Below are 18,967 nucleotides of genomic sequence, written 5' to 3' on the forward strand. Positions count from 1 at the left end.
TAACATCTGGCAGCCATGTTGTTTTTGTATGTAAATATTGCTGAGTCTTTGTATGGTTGTGTGGCCCTGTCCTCTCCCCCCAGCCGCTGCCCTGAAGGCTTCACATGCATGAAAGCTGGCAGGAATCCAAATTACGGTTACACCAGCTTTGACAGCTTTGGATGGGCTTTCCTGGCTCTCTTCAGACTCATGACACAGGACTTCTGGGAGAACCTCTACATGCTGGTGAGAACAGAATGAAATAGAACATACAGTATAATATACATTGCTTCTATCTATGATATTGTATATCTATGCTGGTGAATCAGGCTTGTTTTTTACCAAAGGATATGTTGGTTTGGTTTTGAGTTACACTACTGTTCAAAAGTTTGGGGTCACTTAGAAATGTCCTAATTTTGAAAGAAAAGCAATTTTTTGTCCATTAAAATAACATCAAATTGATCAGAAATACAGTGTAGACATTGTTCATGTTGTAAAATGACTATTGTAGCTGGAAATGGCAGATTTTCTACATCGGCGTACAGAGGCCCATTATCAGCAACCATCACTCCTGTGTTCCAATGGCACGTTGTGTTAGATAATCCAAGTTTATCATTTTAAAAGGCTAATTGATCATTAGAAACCCTTTTGCAATTATGTTAGCACAGCTGAAAACTGTTGTTCTGATTAAAGAAGCAATAAAACTGGCCTTCTTTAGACTAGTTAAGTATCTGGAACATCAGAATTTGTGGGTTCGATTACAGGCTCAAAATGTCCAGAAACAAAGAACTTTCTTCTGAAACTCGTCAGTCTATTCTTGTTCTGAGAAATGAAGGCTATTCCATGCGAGAAATTGCCATGAAACTGAAGATCTCGTACAACGCTGTGTACTTCTCCCTTCACAGAACAGCCCAAACTGGCACTAACCAGAATAGAAAGAGGAGTGGGAGGCCCTGGTGCACAACTGAGCAAGTGGACAAGTATATTAGAGTGTTTAGTTGGAGAAACAGTTGCCTCACAAGTTCTCAACTGGCAGCTTCATTAAATAGTACCCGCAAAACACCAGTGTCAACGTCAACAGTGAAGAAAGTGACTCTGGGATGCTGGCCTTCAAGGCAGAGTTGCAAAGAAACAGCCATATCCCAGACGTGGTGGTGAGGCGGGGCTAGCATTGAAGATCAGGAGTAATGGTCCGGCGTTGTAGTGGAGAAACAGTCCGATACTGGTAGAATGGCAAGTATTATCCAGGCAAAAAAAAGGGCTGGTATCTGTGCAGAAGTTAAATACCACCAGCAGTGGCTAACAATGATTAAATAGCGTGTAGCTAATTAGCTAGTTAGCTTCTGATGGCTAGATGGTTCTGGCTGTAAAGTCTAAAAATTAAACATAATAGCGGTTCCGTCTCACATTGCGTGAGGCAGGTTACCGGAAGGTATAATTGAATTAAAATGGAAAAGAGATTGAAAATAAAATTTAAATATATACAGGGTAGCCTAGTGGTTAGAGCGTTGGACTAGTAACCGGAAGGTTGCAAGTTCAAACCCCTGAGCTGACAAAGGACAACTCTGTCATTCTGCCCCTGAACTGGCAGTTAACCCACTGTTCCTAGGCCATAATTGAAAATAAGAATTTGTTCTTAACTGACTTGCCTAGTTAAATAAAGGTATTTTTTCAAATAGTTGCAAGAGGAGAGGGGACAAAGGACATCCCTGTCTGGTACCACTGTGTATAGAGAAGCTATTTGACCTTAGCCAATTAGTAAGGACAGCAGCCTGAGGATCGTCATATAAAACTTTCACCCATTTTATAAAATCTATTTAGAGCAAAGAATAGGTAAGACCACTCCACACGATCAAATGCTTTCTCAGCATTTAAGGAGAGCACAAGACCAGCCATAGCACTTTGTTGGTAGGCTTGAATTACATTAATTAAGAAGCCGCCTGATATTGTTGCATGACTTACGGCCCTTAATGAAGCCAGTTTGGTTTCCTTTCACAATTAGTGGCAGTGAGTCCCCTAATCTTGTGGCTAGAATTTTAGAAAGCAATTTTCTATCCACATTCAGAAGTGAAATGGGTCTGTACAAGGAATAAGACTCTGGACATTTTCCCTTTCTGAGAACAAGTGATATGTTGGCTTCTCTCAGCGTTTGAGGGAGCTGGTCATTTGAAAATGAGTGGTTAAACATATCACGCAATGGCTCAAGGATCAGGCCATGGAACTCTTTATAGAACTCACTACAAAACCCAGCTGGTCCTGGGGCCTTATCATTTTGCAGATTCTTAATTGCAAACATTACCTCTTCCTCGATAATAGGGGCATTAAGGAGAGACCTCTGTTCTTCGGAGATAGTAGGGAGCTCAATCCTACAAAATAAGTTCTCCATTAATTTGGGTGCGTCATTTGTCAGTTCTGAGGCATAAAGATTTGCATAACATTTCTAAAGAGTCATTTATCAATTTATTTTCATATAAATGATTGCCATCAGAATCAGTAATAGTAGTTATTGACTGAGTCAGCTCTCTTTTTAGCTAGGTACGCCAAGTACTTTCCTGGCTTATCGCCATGTTCATATAGCTTTTCCCGGACAAATGTAATTTTCTTTTCAGCGTCCTGTGTTAGGAGAGAGTCCAACGTTGATCTAAGGACTGATATGTACATCTATAGGTTAATAATAAAGTAAGGTATGGAGGAAGTTACCTTTTGATACAGAATGCCGTGATGTGTACTCAACCTATCAAACGTAATAAAGCCTAATGAGCTGTGATAAACTGTTTTTAATGGCTTCAAATAAAATCAAACTTTATTTGCCACATGCGCCGAATACAACACGTGTAGACTTTGCTTGTAGAAATGCTTACTTACAATCCCTTAACCAACAGTGCAGTTCAAGAAGAAGGAAATATTTACCAAGTAGGCTAAAATAAAAAGTAACACAATAAGAATTACAATAACAAGGCTATATACAGGGAGCACCGGTACCGAGTCAGTGTGCTGAGGTACAGGCTAGTTGTGGTAATCTGTACATGTAGGTGGGGGTGAAGTGACTATGCATAGGTAACAAACAAACAGCAGTGTACAAGAGGGGGGTCAATGTAAATTGTCCGGTGGTGATTTTTATGAATTGTCCAGCAGTCTTATGGCTTGGGGGTAGAAGCTGCTGAGGAGCCTTTTGGTCCTGGACTTGGCGCTCTGGTACCGCTTGCCGTGCATTAGCAGAGAAAACAGTCTATAACTTGGGTGACTGGAGTCTCTGACAATTTTATGGGCTTTCCTCTGACACCGCCTATTATCTAGGTCCTGGATGGCAGGAAGCTTGGTCCCAGTGATGTACTGGGCCACTCGCACTACCCTCTGTAGTGCCTTAAAGTCAGATGCCGAGCAGTTGCCATACCAGGCGGCGATGCAACCAGTCAGGATGCTCTCGATGGTGCAGCTGTAGAACCTTTTGAGGATCTGGGGGCCCATGCCAAATCTTTTCAGTCTCCTGAGGGGGGAAATATTTTGTTGTGCCCACCTTCACGACTGTCTTGGTATGTTTGGACCATGATAGTTCGTTGGTGATGTGGACACCAAGGAACTTGAGACTCTCGAACTGCTCCACTACAGCCCCGTCGATGTTAGTGGTGGCCTATTCGGCCAACCTTTTCCTGTAGTCTACGATCAACTCATTTGTCTTGCTCACATTGAGGGAGAGGTTGTTGTCCTGGAACCACACTGCCAGTTCTCTGACCTCCTCCCTATAGGCCATCTCATCGTTGTCGGTGATCAGGCCTACCAATGTTGTGTCGTCAGCAAACTTAATGATGGTGTTGGAGTCGTGTTTGGCCACGCAGTTGTGGGTGAACAGGGAATACAAGAGGGGACTAAGTACACACCCCTGAGGGGCCCCAGTGTTCAGGATCAGCATGGAAGACGTATTGTTGCCTACTCTTACCACCTGGGGGCGGCCCGTCAGGAAGTCCAGGATCCAGTTTTAGATTGAGGTGTTTAGTCTCAGGGTCCTTAGCTTAGTGATGAGCTTTGAGGGTACTATGGTGTTGAACGCTGAGCTATAGTCGATGAACAGCATTCTCATATAGCTGTTCCTTTTTTTCCTGGTGAGAAAGGGCAGTGTGAAGTGTGATTGAGATTGTGTCATCTGTGGATCTGCTGTGGCGGTATTCAAATTGGAGTGGGTTTAGGGTGTCCAGGAGGATAATGACAAAGCAAAAACAATTTTTTTAGCCATTTAAAAAAAAACTTGAAATATCACATTTACATAAGTATTCAGACCCTTTACTCAGTACTTTGTTGAAGCACCTTTTGCAGCGATTACAGCCTCGAGTCTTCTTGGGTATGACGCTACAAGCTTGGCACACCTGTATTTAGGGAGTTTCTCCCATTCTTCTCTGCAGATCCTCTCAAGCACTGTCAGGTTGAATGGGGAGCGTTGCTGCACAGCTATTTCCAGGTCTCTCCAAAGATGTTTGATCAGGTTGGGCCACTCAAGAACATTCAGAGACTTGTCCTGAAGCCACTCATGTGTTGCCTTGGCTGTTTTCTTAGGGTCGATGTCCTGTTGGAAGGTGAATCTTCACCCCACTCTGAGGTTCTTCTGGAGACGGTTTTCATCAAGGATCTCTGTTTGCTCCGTTTATCTTCGCCTCGATCCTGACTAGTATCCCAGTCCCTGCCGCTGAAAAACATCCCCACAGCATGATGCTGCCACCACCATGCTTCACCATAGCGATGGTGCCCGGTTTCCTCCAGACGTGACGTATGGCATTCAGGCCAAGAGTTCTATCTTGGTTTCATTAGACCAGAGAATATTGTTTCTCATGGTCTGAGAGTCTTTAGATGCATGTTGGCAAACTCCAAGCGGGCTGTCATGTGCATTTTACTGAGAAGTGGTTTCCGTCTGGCCACTCTACCATAAAGGCCTAATTGGTGGAGTGCTGCAGAGATGGTTGTCCTTCTGGAAGTTTCTCCCATCTCCAGAGAGGAACTCTAGAGTTCTGTCAGAGTGATCATTGGGTTCTTGGTCACCTCCCTGACCAAGGCCCTTTTATTTTATTTTTATTTTACCTTTATTTAACCAGGCAAGTCAGTTAAGAACAAATTCTTATTTTCAATCCTCAGTGGGTTAACTGCTGTTGAGATTTCTCATGGTTTCTCCTCTGGGGATAGCAACTCACTGAAAGGACTGGCCTTATTTAAGAATTGGAGGCCACTGTATTCTTAGCTTTAATGCTCTGGAACCCTTCCCCAGATCTGTGTGACACAATTTCACTTGTTTTTTTTGCTTTGACATGCATTCATGGACATTTCTAAAACTTTGTCATTAAATGCTGAGGAAAGATTGAATCCATTTTAGAATGGAGCCAACAGGCTTCAGAAACAGAGTGGTTGTTTTCCTTCCTCACATTTGATGGGGAGCCCAGGCTTCATTTGATAAATAACGCCAAGTTGTGACCATGCTGGGAACCTGGAACACATTCACTAAAATGCAGATATGGGGGAGCCCAGGCTTCATTTGATAAATAACGCCAAGTTGTGACCATGCTGGGAACCTAACACACACACACACACACACACACACACACACACACACACACACACACACACACACACACACACACACACACACACACACACACACACACACACACACACACACACACACACACATACACACTGGGAACAGTCAGTGCATGGAAGTACTTCTGGTGTTGAGGCACAACCAGTAACAATTCCTAGCGTAAAATCAGTTCTACACCTCACTGTTAATCGGCTTACATAATGTCTATGACAGGGAATTAGAGTAATCATCACACTCTAGTAAGCAGAAGGGAATGTAAATTGAATTTATTGTGTTTGAAGTGGGGAAGTGTTACAGTACCGCCACTAGCGTTTAGATTCTACACTTCTACACAGCCTGGATAGGTTCAACAGTACTCAGTAATTGATACATAACCTCTGACCTCTTAACATTTGACCTTTACCCTCTAACCCCACCTCAATATGAACCTCACATCCCTGTCATATGACCCAGTTATCATCGTAATGACGGCCTGGATAAAGGAGGGGGAACCAATTGACGACCTCTTCTGGAGAACTGGATGGGAGACAAGTGTCTGACTCTGCTGTACTCTCTGTTCTCTTCCAGACCCTAAGGTCAACAGGATTGTTCGGTTAGAGGTCAGAGTGTATAGGTCAACTATCAGTGTTTTATTTCCAGGTAGAACCCTTTTGGATTCCATGTAAAACCCCTTTCCACAGAGGGTTCGACGTGGAACCCTAAGGGGATTTATACCTGGAATCAACCCTTTTTTTTCTATGAGTGTATCTGACCCTCTGCTGTCTTCTCTCCACCCTCCCAGACCCTGCGGGCAGCAGGGAAGACCTACATGATCTTCTTTGTGTTGGTGATCTTCGTGGGGTCCTTCTACCTGGTCAATCTGATCCTGGCTGTGGTGGCCATGGCCTATGAGGAGCAGAACCAGGCCACCATGGAGGAAGCTGAGCAGAAAGAGGCGGAGTTCAAAGCCATGCTGGAGCAGATCAAGAACCAGCAGGAGGCTGCACAGGTCAGTACCCCAGTGTCTCTGTGTCTCAGCATGTCTTTGGGACCTTTTCCCCGATAGACTTTATAGTGCACTACTTTTGACCAGGTAGTGCACTATGTCTAGGGAAAGGGATGCCATTTCAGATGCATTCTTTGTGACCATACACTGTAAATGTCATATGTGTTTGTTTCTCTGTCTTTGTTGTTACTGTCTCTGCAGGAGGCCGCACAGGTCAGTGTCTGTTCTGTCTGTTATGTTCTGTTCGTCTGTCTGTCTGTCTGTCTGTCTGTCTGTCTGTCTGTCTGTCTGTCTGTTTGTCTGTCTGCCTGCTCTGTCTGCTCTGTCTGTTCTGTCTGTTATGTTCTGTTCTGTTATTGTCTGTCTGTCTGTCTGTCTGTCTGTCTGTCTGTCTGTCTGTCTGTCTGTCTGTCTGTTTGTCTGTCTCTGTCTGTCTGCTCTGTCTGTTCTGTTCTGTCTGTCTGTCTGTCTGTCTGTCTGTCTGTCTGTCTGTCTGTCTGTCTGTCTGTCTGTCTGTCTGTCTGTCTGTCATCTCTCTATGTATACTGTATGTGCTTGTCTCTTTACTGTCTGTGCTTACTATACTCCACTCCTATCCTTGACTGTCTGTTTGGTTTAAATCTGTTGTGTCTAATATAAACAGTGGAGCCGTGTTCGTTACCGTGCTCCTATACCTCACTGTGTTTGTGATGGAGGTGAGTAACCTTGCCTGAGACCTGGAGATCTGCATGGGCTTCCTGAGTCAATGCCTAGGCTTTGGCTTAGCGGGCTAATGCACTCTTTTGCTCACAGCAAACTGGGGTTGGAACCCTGTCTGTCACATATGGCAAGTTCAAATCTGTTTAGCCCGATAAAAGCCATGTCTCTGAAGCCAAGCTATGCAAAATGGCTGTTCTGCGTACTTGCTTAGCAAAAATATGCAAACTTGCACAGCAAACTTGCACAACTTACTCCCAAGTAAGTCAAGTGCAGATGCAGCCCCGCAATTTGTATCTCGATACAACTACGCAGGATTGGGATATTTTTGCGTAGCTAGCTAAATGCATTGTGTATTTACATAAGGTATGAATGAGATTTCAGTGGGAATGGACATGCAGGTGTTTGTCTCACTCTCTCTCCCGGTGTGGCGGTTTGCGATAGTCCAACGCCATGGCGACGTCGGCAGGCACCATGTCGGAGGACGTAGGGGATGATGACGGCGGGGGGACCCTGTCCTGTAGCTCGTCAGAGATGTCCAAGCTCAGTTCCAAGAGCGCCAAGGAGCGGCGCAACCGCAAGAAGAAGTGGCGCCAGAAAGAGCAGTCACAGCGGGAGGAGAAGGGGGACTGCGAGAAGTTTGTCAAGTCCGAGTCGGACGACGGCAGTAAGAAGAGCCGCTTCCGTTTCCCTGACAACCGGCTAGGCCGCAAGTCTTCCATCATGAACCAGGTGAGAGGACCAGTGTCAAAGGTCACTGTTTGTCACTGTGCAATGCATTCCTGGAAGAAGATGGAATAGGACTAAATAACAGGCAGTTATTAATGTTTCCATTTGAAGACCCATATTGACACTACAATGTTCAAAATTATTTCAGTTCCCTTCTAAGTCAATTTAAACATCAGGGTTTGGTTTCAGATAAAGACTATTTAGAGCTTTTTAACAGGGCTTCAACCACAGAGTAAAAGGGCTTCAACCACAGACTAACAGGGCTTCAACCACAGAGTAACAGGGATTCAACCACAGAGTAAAAGGGCTTCAACCACAGACTAACAGGGATTCAACCACAGAGTAACAGGGATTCAACCACAGAGTAACAGGGATTCAACCACAGAGTAACAGGGATTCAACCACAGAGTAACAGGGATTCAACCACAGAGTAACAGAGCTTCAACCACAGAGTAACAGAGCTTCAACCACAGAGTAACAGGGATTCAACCACAGAGTAACAGTGCTTCAACCACAGAGTACCAGGGCTTCAACCACAGAGTAACAGGGATTCAACCACAGAGTAACAGAGCTTCAACCACAGGGTAACAGGGATTCAACCACAGAGTAACAGGGATTCAACCACAGAGTAACAGGGATTCAACCACAGAGTAACAGGGATTCAACCACAGAGTAACAGAGATTCAACCACAGAGTAACAGGGATTCAACCACAGAGTAACAGGGATTCAACCACAGAGTAACAGAGCTTCAACCACAGAGTAACAGGGAATCAACCACAGAGTAACAGGGATTCAACCACAGAGTAACAGGGATTCAACCACAGAGTAACAGGGATTCAATCACAGAGTTCTAGGGCTTCAACCACAGACTAACAGGGCTTCAACCACAGAGTAACAGGGATTCAACCACAGATACAGCAGTATTCATCATAACCTGCTGTTGTAACTAAAGATACAGCAGCATTCATCCAAGGCTTGAATTATTAACTGTGAATACATTCATGTTTCATTATGGAAGAGAGTTATTTTGTTCTGGGTTCTTTCATATTGTACTGCTACTTAGGGGCAGGACGATATCAGTATCGCAATACCCATAAGCATCATGGGAAGAAAAGAAAACACAAAGCGGGTTTAACTTCTTTAGTTAATCAGCAGTAATTTTGGAAACAAACATCATTATGATGATATTGGTACACTCTAAAAAGGTTCCTGGAGTGTCCTTTAGGGGTTCTTCAAATCGAAACTGTGGGGGAACCTCTATAAGTTCTTCAAAGAACCCCCTTTTAATGGATACTCAAATAATCTTTTGAAGAACTACCCATCCCCTATTATTAATAATAATATCAATACACATAACAATAACACAATGTTTTAGTTCTCAGTCTTTATGATTTTTGTAGCAAAGCAGAATAATACAATCAAAATGAGGTAAACTCCCAGCAGAGCCCCAAGTCCGATGGATATATCCTCTGGCGTGTTGATGTTAATGTGTTGATGTTCTCCGTATCCACAGCCAGAATGAATCCACACAACAGAATTCATACCCTGAATGTGAAGGGAAAAAGCTGTTTTGATAATGGTTGTAATGTAGAGGCCTATGGGATATTCATTGAAGCGGTAAGGGAGGAGGATGGTAAATGTGATCTGCATAACATGCCAATACAAATTGACATACATTTGTATGCCTCCTTGTCTGTGTACCTACAGACACAAAAGTGAGAAGTTCAGTCATCTGCACCCAATACATATAGCTTTCAACATATTCTTATAGCCTACATATTCTTACCTCTTTGTTGATTGATTTCCATTGAAATATGTCCATTTTCTGTTTTAGAAAGATTTGCACAAATATGAAAAGATACCTGGTATCGTCATAAAATAATGTGAAGGGCGTGACCATAGAGAGCCTTTTTATTCTTTGTTTTGGTTATGTTGGGGTGTGACTAGGGTGGGTAATCTAGGTTGTTTATTTCTAGGTTGGCCTGGTATGGTTCCCAATCAGAGGCAGCTGTTTGTCGCTGACTCTGATTGGGGATCATATTTAGGCAGCCATTTTCCCACTGTGTTTTGTGGGTTCTTGTTTATGTTTATGTTATAGTTAGATGCTAGATGCCCCCCCCCCCCAAAAGGTGCAAAACCTGACTCTATAGGGGAGGGTCCGGGTGGGCACCTAGCGTCGGTGGCGGCTCTGGTGCGGGGTGTAGAACCCGCTCATCCCAAGGATCCAGCCATGGACCCGGGCTGAACACTGTGCCAGGACTGGACCTCGTGCAGAGGAAGGCTCCTGCCATGGAGCGGGACTGGACACTGGGTCTAGACTGGACATCGGTGCAGAGGAAGGCTCCGGCCTTGGAGCTGCACTGGATGCTGTGCCTGGACTGGGCACCGGCGCAGAAGAAGGCTCCGGCCATGGGGCTGGACAGGACGCCGTGCTTGGACTGGGCACCGGCGCAGGGGAAGGCTCCGGCCATGGGGCTGGACAGGACGCCGTGCTTGGACTGGGCACCGGCGCAGGGGAAGGCTCTGGCCATGGAGCTGGACAGGATGCCGTGCTTGGACTGGGCACCGGCGCAGGGGAAGGCTCCGGCCATGGGGCTGGACAGGACGCCGTGCTTGGACTGGGCACCGGCGCAGGGGAAGGCTCCGGCCATGGAGCTGGACAGGATGCCGTGCCTGGACTGGGCACCGGCGCAGGGGAAGGCTCCGGCCATGGGGCTGGACAGGACGCCGTGCTTGGACTGGGCACCGGCGCAGGGGAAGGCTCCGGCCGTGGAGCTGGACAGGATGCCGTGCTTGGACTGGGCACCGGCGCAGGGGAAGGCTCCGGCCATGGAGCTGGAGGTTCCGGACCATTGGCCGTCGCTGGACGTTCCAGACCTTGGACCGTCGCAGGAGGTTCCAGACTGTGGACCGTCGCAGGAGGTTCTGGACTGGACCGTCGCCGGAAGCTCTGGACTGGGAAGGCGCACTGGAGGCCTAGTGCATGGAGCCGGCACAAGTGGTACCGGACTGGTGACACACACTTCAGGGCGAGTGCGAGGAGCAGGCACAGGACGTACCGGACTCGGAAGGCATACTGGAGGCCTAGTGTGTGGAGCAGGCACAGGACGTACCGGACTGGTGACACACACTTCAGGGCGAGTGCAAGGAGCAGGCACAGGACGTACTGGGCTGTGGAGGCGTACTGGAGACCTGGTGCGTGGAGCCGGCACAGTTTTTACCAGACTGATAGCATGCTCCTCAGGACGAGTACGGAGAGCTGACTCAGGTGGCATCAAACTGATAACACGCTCCTTAGGGCGAATGTCGTGCATCATACACCAACTCAACAACTCTCTCATTGCTCTCTCCTCCAATTTCACAATCAGCTCACTGACGGTCTCTGACTCCTTCCGTTCACTCTCCTCCAATTTCTCCCTCTTTTCCCAGACTGGCTCTGGTTCACTCCTCGGCTCCGCCGACCACCCCTTGTGCCCCCTCCCAAAAAAAATTGGGCTGTTTTTTGGGCTTTCTTTGTGGCCGTGAACCCCGGCTTCGTCGCTGTCCTCCCTTCTCTCCTTGCGTCTGCCTCCAAGGATGGCTATCCTGTCCTGCCATGATCTCCTCCCAAGTCCAGGATACCTTCCCCTCCTGGGTACGCTGCTTGGTCCTGTTGTGGTGGGATCTTCTGTCGCGATCGTCGTAAGAACATCGACTGAAAACAACACACTCATATCTTTTTGGAATTCCACACTTCCTTTATATTTTTTATTTTTTTCCTTTACAATTTTTTATATTTTAAGGCTTTGATTCTAAAAAACACGCAAAATGCCAATTTTTCACATTTTTGGGGCAAATGCGATATCTGACATTTGTTTTGTACCAAAACGTGCTATATCCAGAACCATGTATTTATAGAGTTGGACCAATGAGGTTTCTGCATTATGTTGCAATTACATGACACTACAACATTCTACGGCAGCCATGTTAGAACCTCATTAACATTACACAGGGAATATTTAAATAAAATGTTATGGAACTGAATGTCTAGAATTAGAACAGTATTAAACATTCTAAAAGTTGGCACAACTCTCATAGCTCTGGCTATATCGGGTGGCAGGGTAGCCTAGTGGTTAGAGCTTTGGACTAGTAACTGAAAGGTTGCAAGTTCAAATCCCCGAGCTGACACGGTACAAATCTGTTGTTCTGCCTCTGAACAGGCAGTTAACCCACTGTTCTTAGGCCGTCATTGAAAATAAGAATTTGTTCTTAACTGACTTGCCTAGTAAAATAAAGGTAAAATAAATAAAAAATCCACTGTCCAGATGAATGAAATGTTCCATATGCTTTTTGCCGCTAGCGGTAAAGTGAGTCATTTAGGGAATCATTTCTATTATATTTGTCTGTTCAGTCATAAGTTAGGTTTAATAAGAACCATATCTTATTAATTTAGGCTAACCCCTGACTTAGTCAGCCAGATGCAGAGACAGACAGCTGTCACTCTCAGCTGTTTGCAGGCTGGCTACCGAGCACTATGTTACCTTTGACCTCTTGAGTGTAGTGGACCTTTTGATTATAATGGATCCCTTCAGCACTTTGGAGCTGGTGATATCTGTTCCTGTTGGCTGAAAGAGGAAACCTTTTGAACAAGCTCAAGCGACAGGAGCTGTCAGTAAACCTACGGAGGGCTATGTCAGTGAATCACTCCAACAATAAGAATCAATCCATCCATGACTTTCTAATTATTCCTTAAATCCTTCCTTAAAGTGTATATAATCAAACTCAAAAAATGTGATAGGCTATGTGATTGGATATGTGATTGGCTATGTGATTGGCTATGTGATTGGCTATGTGATAGGCTATGTGATAGGCTATGTGATTGGCTATGTGATTGGCTATGTGATAGGCTATGTGATAGGCTATGTGATTGGCTATGTGATAGGCTATGTGATAGGCTATGTGATAGGCTATGTGATTGGCTATGTGATTGGCTATGTGATAGGCTATGTGATTGGCTATGTGATTGGCTATGTGATTGGCTATGTGATAGACTATGTGATAGGCTATGTGATTGGCTATGTGATTGGCTATGTGATTGGCTATGTGATTGGCTATGTGATAGGCTATGTGATAGGCTATGTGATTGGCTATGTGATTGGCTATTTGCACAATATAGTTGAAATAAATGGATTCTTTAAAAATGTATTTATTTATGTATCAGGATACTTTTGTTACATGTAACTGTTTAAAACCCAATCGGGAGACTTTTTCTACTGCAGTTTGATTGTTTGGGGTGGATATCTAGTATTTTGCCACAAAACATGATTATTTGTAAAATAAAATTTCCTTGGTAATCATTGGTGTCTTTTCACTAGCCCATGTCATGGTAAGATTTACAAATTATAGCTCCGGGTCTTTCACAAGATATGTTTTAATTTGTGTAAATTTACAAACATTTCTGAAAATGGCTCGATCGCGTTTTGAAATTAAACTTAATTTAGACATTACAGAAATAGAGGTGGAGAGAAAGGCAGGTGGAGATAAAGTAGCATAGATGGTTGTGGGGATTGAACTCTTGACCTTCAGCACTATGATGTGATTTGTGTTACAACTATATCAATTTCAATCACTCACTCGTCTCCTTTCCTTATTTCCTCTCCTCATTTCCCTGTCCCCTGCAGTCCCTTCTCAGTATCCCCGGCTCACCGTTTCTGTCGAGGCACAACAGCAAGAGCAGCATCTTCAGCTTCAAGGGAGTGGGCTCGGAGAACGAGTTCGCTGACGACGAGCACAGCATGGTGGAGGAGTGCGAGGAGAGGCGAGGCCCCCGGTTCAGCCCGTACCGGCGGTGCAGCTACACGAGCTACCACCACGGTGGTGGGAAGAGGAACTCCACGGTGGACTGCAACGGCGTGGTGTCTCTGATCAGTCCGGGGACCGGCGGACGCCTTTTGCCTGAGGTGAAAATAGATAAGGCATCTGGTGACGACAGTGTAAGGAAGTCAATGAGTAACTCAGACCCGTCTAGGCATGGCCCCCACTTTCTATATCTTTCTCTCTCTCTCTCTCTCTCTCTCTCTCTCTCTCTCTCTCTCTCTCTCTCTCTCTCTCTCTCTCTCTCTATCTCTCTATCTTACTCGCTCTCTCTATCTTACTCTCTCTTTCTCTATCTTATTCTCTCTCTCTTTCTCTCTCTCTTTCTCTCTCTCTCTCTCTCTCCTTATCTTACTCTCTCTCTCATCTTATTCTCTCTTTCTTTCTCTCTCTCTCTTTCTCTCTCTCTCTCTTTCTCTCTCTCTCTCTCTCTCTCTCTCTCTCTCTCTTCTCCTTATCTTACTCTCTCTCTCATCTTATTCTCTCTCTCTTTCTCTCTCTCTCTTCTTTGCAAGTCCGTCTGCACTATCTGCGCTCGCCCTCCTCCCCTGCTACCTAGTATGTAGTGTATGCTATGCTGCCTCCCACCACTAGCTAAAGAAGCAAAATAGAGAAACTTTAGTTCATCGGAACAAAAGGTTCTTATTGATACTTTATAACTGGGGTTTTCAGTGACTACCAGCATACTGTTGTTTTATATCTCAACGTTTTAATATCCTCACGCCAAACAATGTGACGTTACATTGACATTAAAGGGATAGTTCGAGATTTTGGCAATTAAGCCCTTGCTCCTGTAGACTTCCAGCCATTGTGCTAACATTAGTATTGGCTCTAGAAACTACCTTCAACTTCCTTCAAACTGCACACAGGGACATACAAATGGTATGCATGAGTTTATCTGACTCTGGGTAAATAGAAAAGGGCTTAATTGCCAAAATCTTGAACTAGTCCTTTAACACTGTACAAATTTAGCAAACTCTTATCTTAGGGCGACATTCAACTAAAATACAGTTGGTAAAAACAACCACATATCACAGTCATTGTAAGTAAAAAACCTCTTCAAAATAGCCGAAAATAGTCATTTTCTTTTCAAACAATCTGCTGTGAACAAACCAAGCTTAACAGAAAAGTCAAACCAATGTTTCAATTTTGCTAGTAAGCAGCATGGTAGTTTGACCTGGCCCTTCGACAGGTCTTGCACAGTGTTTTTAACTTAGCCAGCATGATAACAACTAATCTAGTGACCATGGTATCTAATCTATCCTCTCCTTCTCTTTGACTTGGTGCATGCTCAATGCATGCCGACTGGAACGGACCTCAATCCCAATAATGTTGCCCCTAATGTTCTCTACGGTAACCAGACTACTCTTCCCTCTACGTCCTCTTCAAATGCGACAGAATTTGTTACAGGACTTGAAAGTGATATTCTATGGTCAAAAAACGACTAAGTCTGGAGACGTTAAAGATAGGAGAACGGTTAGAGGGGTGAAATATAGAGGCAGGATTGGCACATTTAGGCAGGGGGACACACCTTTGTTGGTTCAGGAGTAATGGTTGGTTCAGAGATACGGTAAGTCAGACTGAATAATGTACATACATACACACACATACAAAATAGAACAGTTTACTCTCCCTACCATCAGTATCCATCGACAACAAGATAGATACATTACTCCCCTGTGTGCCAACCAAAAATGTACCAACTTACAATTTATCCCACCATTCTTTCCAATCCAAACCAATCCAATCTTGTTACAAGTGCATTTCCCTCCCTGGCCAGCGATGGCGCTGTGTGGTGGTGTTCATGGTTTGACTACCATTAGTGCTTGATTCTTCTTCTTCCTCCTGGCAGCCCACTACTGAGGTTGAGGTGAAGAAGAAGCTGTCTGGTTCCCTGATGGTGTCTATGGACCAGCTCAATACCTCCTTCGGAAGGAAAGAGCGGACCAACAGTGTCATGAGCGTCATCACCAACACACTAGCGGAGGGTACTGCCTCTATACTTTACATCTCCTTACACTAACTATACATCTCCCTACACTAACTATACATCTCCCTACACATCTCCCTACACTAACTATACATCTCCCTACACTAACTATACATCTCCCTACACATCTCCCTACATTAACTATACATCTCCCTACACTAACTATACATCTCCCTACACTAACTATACATCTCCCTACACTAACTATACATCTCCCTACACTAACTATACATCTCCCTACACATCTCCCTACATTAACTATACATCTCCCTACACTAACTATACATCTCCTTACACTAACTATACATCTCCTTACACTAACTATACATCTCCCTACACTAACTATATATCTCCCTACACTAACTATACATCTCCCTACACTAACTATACATCTGCCCTAAACTAACTATACATCTCCCTACACTAACTATACATCTCCCTACACTAACTATACATCTCCCTAAACATCTCCCTACACTAACTATACATCTCCCTACACTAACTATACATCTCCCTAAACTAACTATACATCTCCCTACACTAACTATACATCTCCCTACACTAACTATACATCTCCCTACACTAACTATACATCTCCCTACACTAACTATACATCTCCCTACACTAACTATACATCTCCCTACACTAACAATACATCTCCCTACACATCTCCCTACATTAACTATACATCTCCCTACACTAACTATACATCTCCCTACACTAACTATACATCTCCCTACACATCTCCCTACACTAACTATACATCTCCCTACACTAACTATACATCTGCCCTAAACTAACTATACATCTCCCTACACTAACTATACATCTCCCTACACTAACTATACATCTCCCTACACTAACTATACATCTCCCTAAACATCTCCCTACACTAACTATACATCTCCCTACACTAACTATACATCTCCCTACACTAACTATACATCTCCCTACACTAACTATACATCTCCCTACACTAACTATACATCTCCCTAAACTAACTATACATCTCCCTACACTAACTATACATCTCCCTACACTAACTATACATCTCCCTACACTAACTATACATCTCCCTACACTAACAATACATCTCCCTACACATCTCCCTACATTAACTATACATCTCCCTACACTAACTATACATCTCCCTACACTAACTATACATCTCCCTACACTAACTATACATCTCCCTACACTAACTATACATCTCCCTACACTAACAATACATCTCCCTACACTAACAATACATCTCCCTACATTAACTATACATCTCCCTACACTAACTATACATCTCCCTACACTAACTATACATCTCCCTACACTAACTATACATCTCCCTACACTAACTATACATCTCCCTACACTAACTCTACTTCACGTCACCCTTCACTTTACATCGCCCTACTCTAACTATGACTGTATTGTTCAGGGGTAGAACGACCTTGTCAGCTCGTGGATTTGATCTAGCAACCTTTCGGTTATTGGCCCAATGCGCTAGCCACTGGGCTACCTGCCACCCCAACACTAACTATACTTTACATCTCCCTACACTTTCTAGCTATTTCCATGCTCTATTGTTTTCACCTGACAGTGTAAACCAAAAAGTTCCAAACCTGAGGCATAGTTATTGGAGGAACAGTTATTTCTAGATCAGATCAGATTTTTATTGATAGACTTTCTTAGTACCCAAATGGGACTCACCTGAGGTGCCCTCCTCGCTCATTGGACGAACAGTTCTAAATCTCCTATATCTATAGCTACACTGAATGTACAAAACATTAGGAACACCGTACTAATATTGAATTGCACCCCCCTTTGCCCTCAGAACAGCTTCAGTTCGTTGAGGCATGGACTCTACAAGGTGTCAAGTAGAGGTCGACCGATTATGATTTTTCAACGCTGATACCGATTATTGGAGGACAAAAAAGCCGATACCGATTAATCGGACAATTTAAAAAAATGTATTTGTAATAATGACAATTACAACAATACTGAATGAACACTTATTTTAACTTAAAATAAAATAAATAAAATCAATTTAGCCTCAAATAAATAATGAAACGTGTTCAATTTGGTTTAAATAATGCAAAAACAAAGTGTTGGAGAAGAAAGTAAAAGTGCCAAATGTGCCATGTAAGAAAGCTAACGTTTAAGTTCCTTGCTCAGAACATGAGAACATATGAAAGCTGGTGGTTCCTTTTAACATGAGTCTTCAATTTTCCCAGGTAAGAAGTTTTAGGTTGTAGTTATTGTAGGAATTATAGGACTATTTCTCTCTATTTCTCTATTTCTCTCTATAGCATTTGTATTTCATATACCTGACTATTGGATGTTCTTATAGGCACTTTAGTATTGCCAGTGTAACAGTATAGCTTCCATCCCTCTCCTCGCTCCTACCTGGTCTCGAACCAGGAACACAACGACAACAGCCACCCTCGAAGCAGTGTTACCCATGCAGAGCAAGGGGAACAACTACTCCAAGTCTCAGAGCGAGTGACATTTGAAACGCTATTAGCGCGCACCCCGCTAACTAGCTAGCAATTTCACATCACATTGTTACACCAGCCTAATCTCGGGAGTTGATAGGCTTGAAGTCATAAACAGCAGAGCTGCTGGCAAAATGCATGAAAGTGCTGAGTGAATGAATGCTTATGAGCCTGCTGGTGCCTACCATCGCTCAGTCAGACTGCTCTATCAAATCATAGACTTAATTATAACATAATAACACACAGAAATGCGAGCCTTTGGTCATTAATAAGGTCGATTCCGGAAACTATCACCTCGAAAACAAGACGTTTATTCTTTCAGTGAAATATGGAACCGTTCCGTATTGTATCTAACGGGTGGCATCCATCAGTCGAAATATTCCTGTTACATTGCACAACCTTCAATGTTATGTCATAATTGCGTAAAATTCTGGCAAATTAGTTCGCAATGAGCCAGGCGGCCCAAACTGTGCATTGAACGCAAGAGAAGTGACACAATTTCACCTGGTTAATATTGCATGCTAACCTGGATTTCTTTTAGCTAAAAATGCAGGTTTAAAAATATATACTTCTGTGTATTGATTTTCAGAAAGGCATTGGTGTTTATGGTTAGGTACACGTTGGAGCAGCGACAGTCCTTTTTCGCGAATGCGCACTGCATTAT

At 44.0% G+C, this 18,967-nt stretch overlaps 1 protein-coding gene across 1 annotated transcript in view; it reads left to right on the forward strand.

Annotated features, from left to right (window-relative positions):
- LOC135503979 (sodium channel protein type 8 subunit alpha-like) overlaps positions 1–18,967 on the forward strand; it is a 127,907-nt gene that overhangs the window by 60,102 nt on the left and 48,838 nt on the right. Inside the window, exons 9-14 of the mRNA XM_064922192.1 lie at positions 84–225; positions 6,342–6,548; positions 6,750–6,758; positions 7,686–7,973; positions 13,632–13,943; positions 15,677–15,812. Coding sequence (XP_064778264.1) covers positions 84–225; positions 6,342–6,548; positions 6,750–6,758; positions 7,686–7,973; positions 13,632–13,943; positions 15,677–15,812 — 1,094 coding nt within the window. The remainder of the gene's footprint in view (positions 1–83; positions 226–6,341; positions 6,549–6,749; positions 6,759–7,685; positions 7,974–13,631; positions 13,944–15,676; positions 15,813–18,967) is intronic.

The sequence above is a fragment of the Oncorhynchus masou genome, chromosome 18 (genome assembly GCF_036934945.1).
Source record: "Oncorhynchus masou masou isolate Uvic2021 chromosome 18, UVic_Omas_1.1, whole genome shotgun sequence".
Taxonomy (NCBI): domain Eukaryota; kingdom Metazoa; phylum Chordata; class Actinopteri; order Salmoniformes; family Salmonidae; genus Oncorhynchus; species Oncorhynchus masou.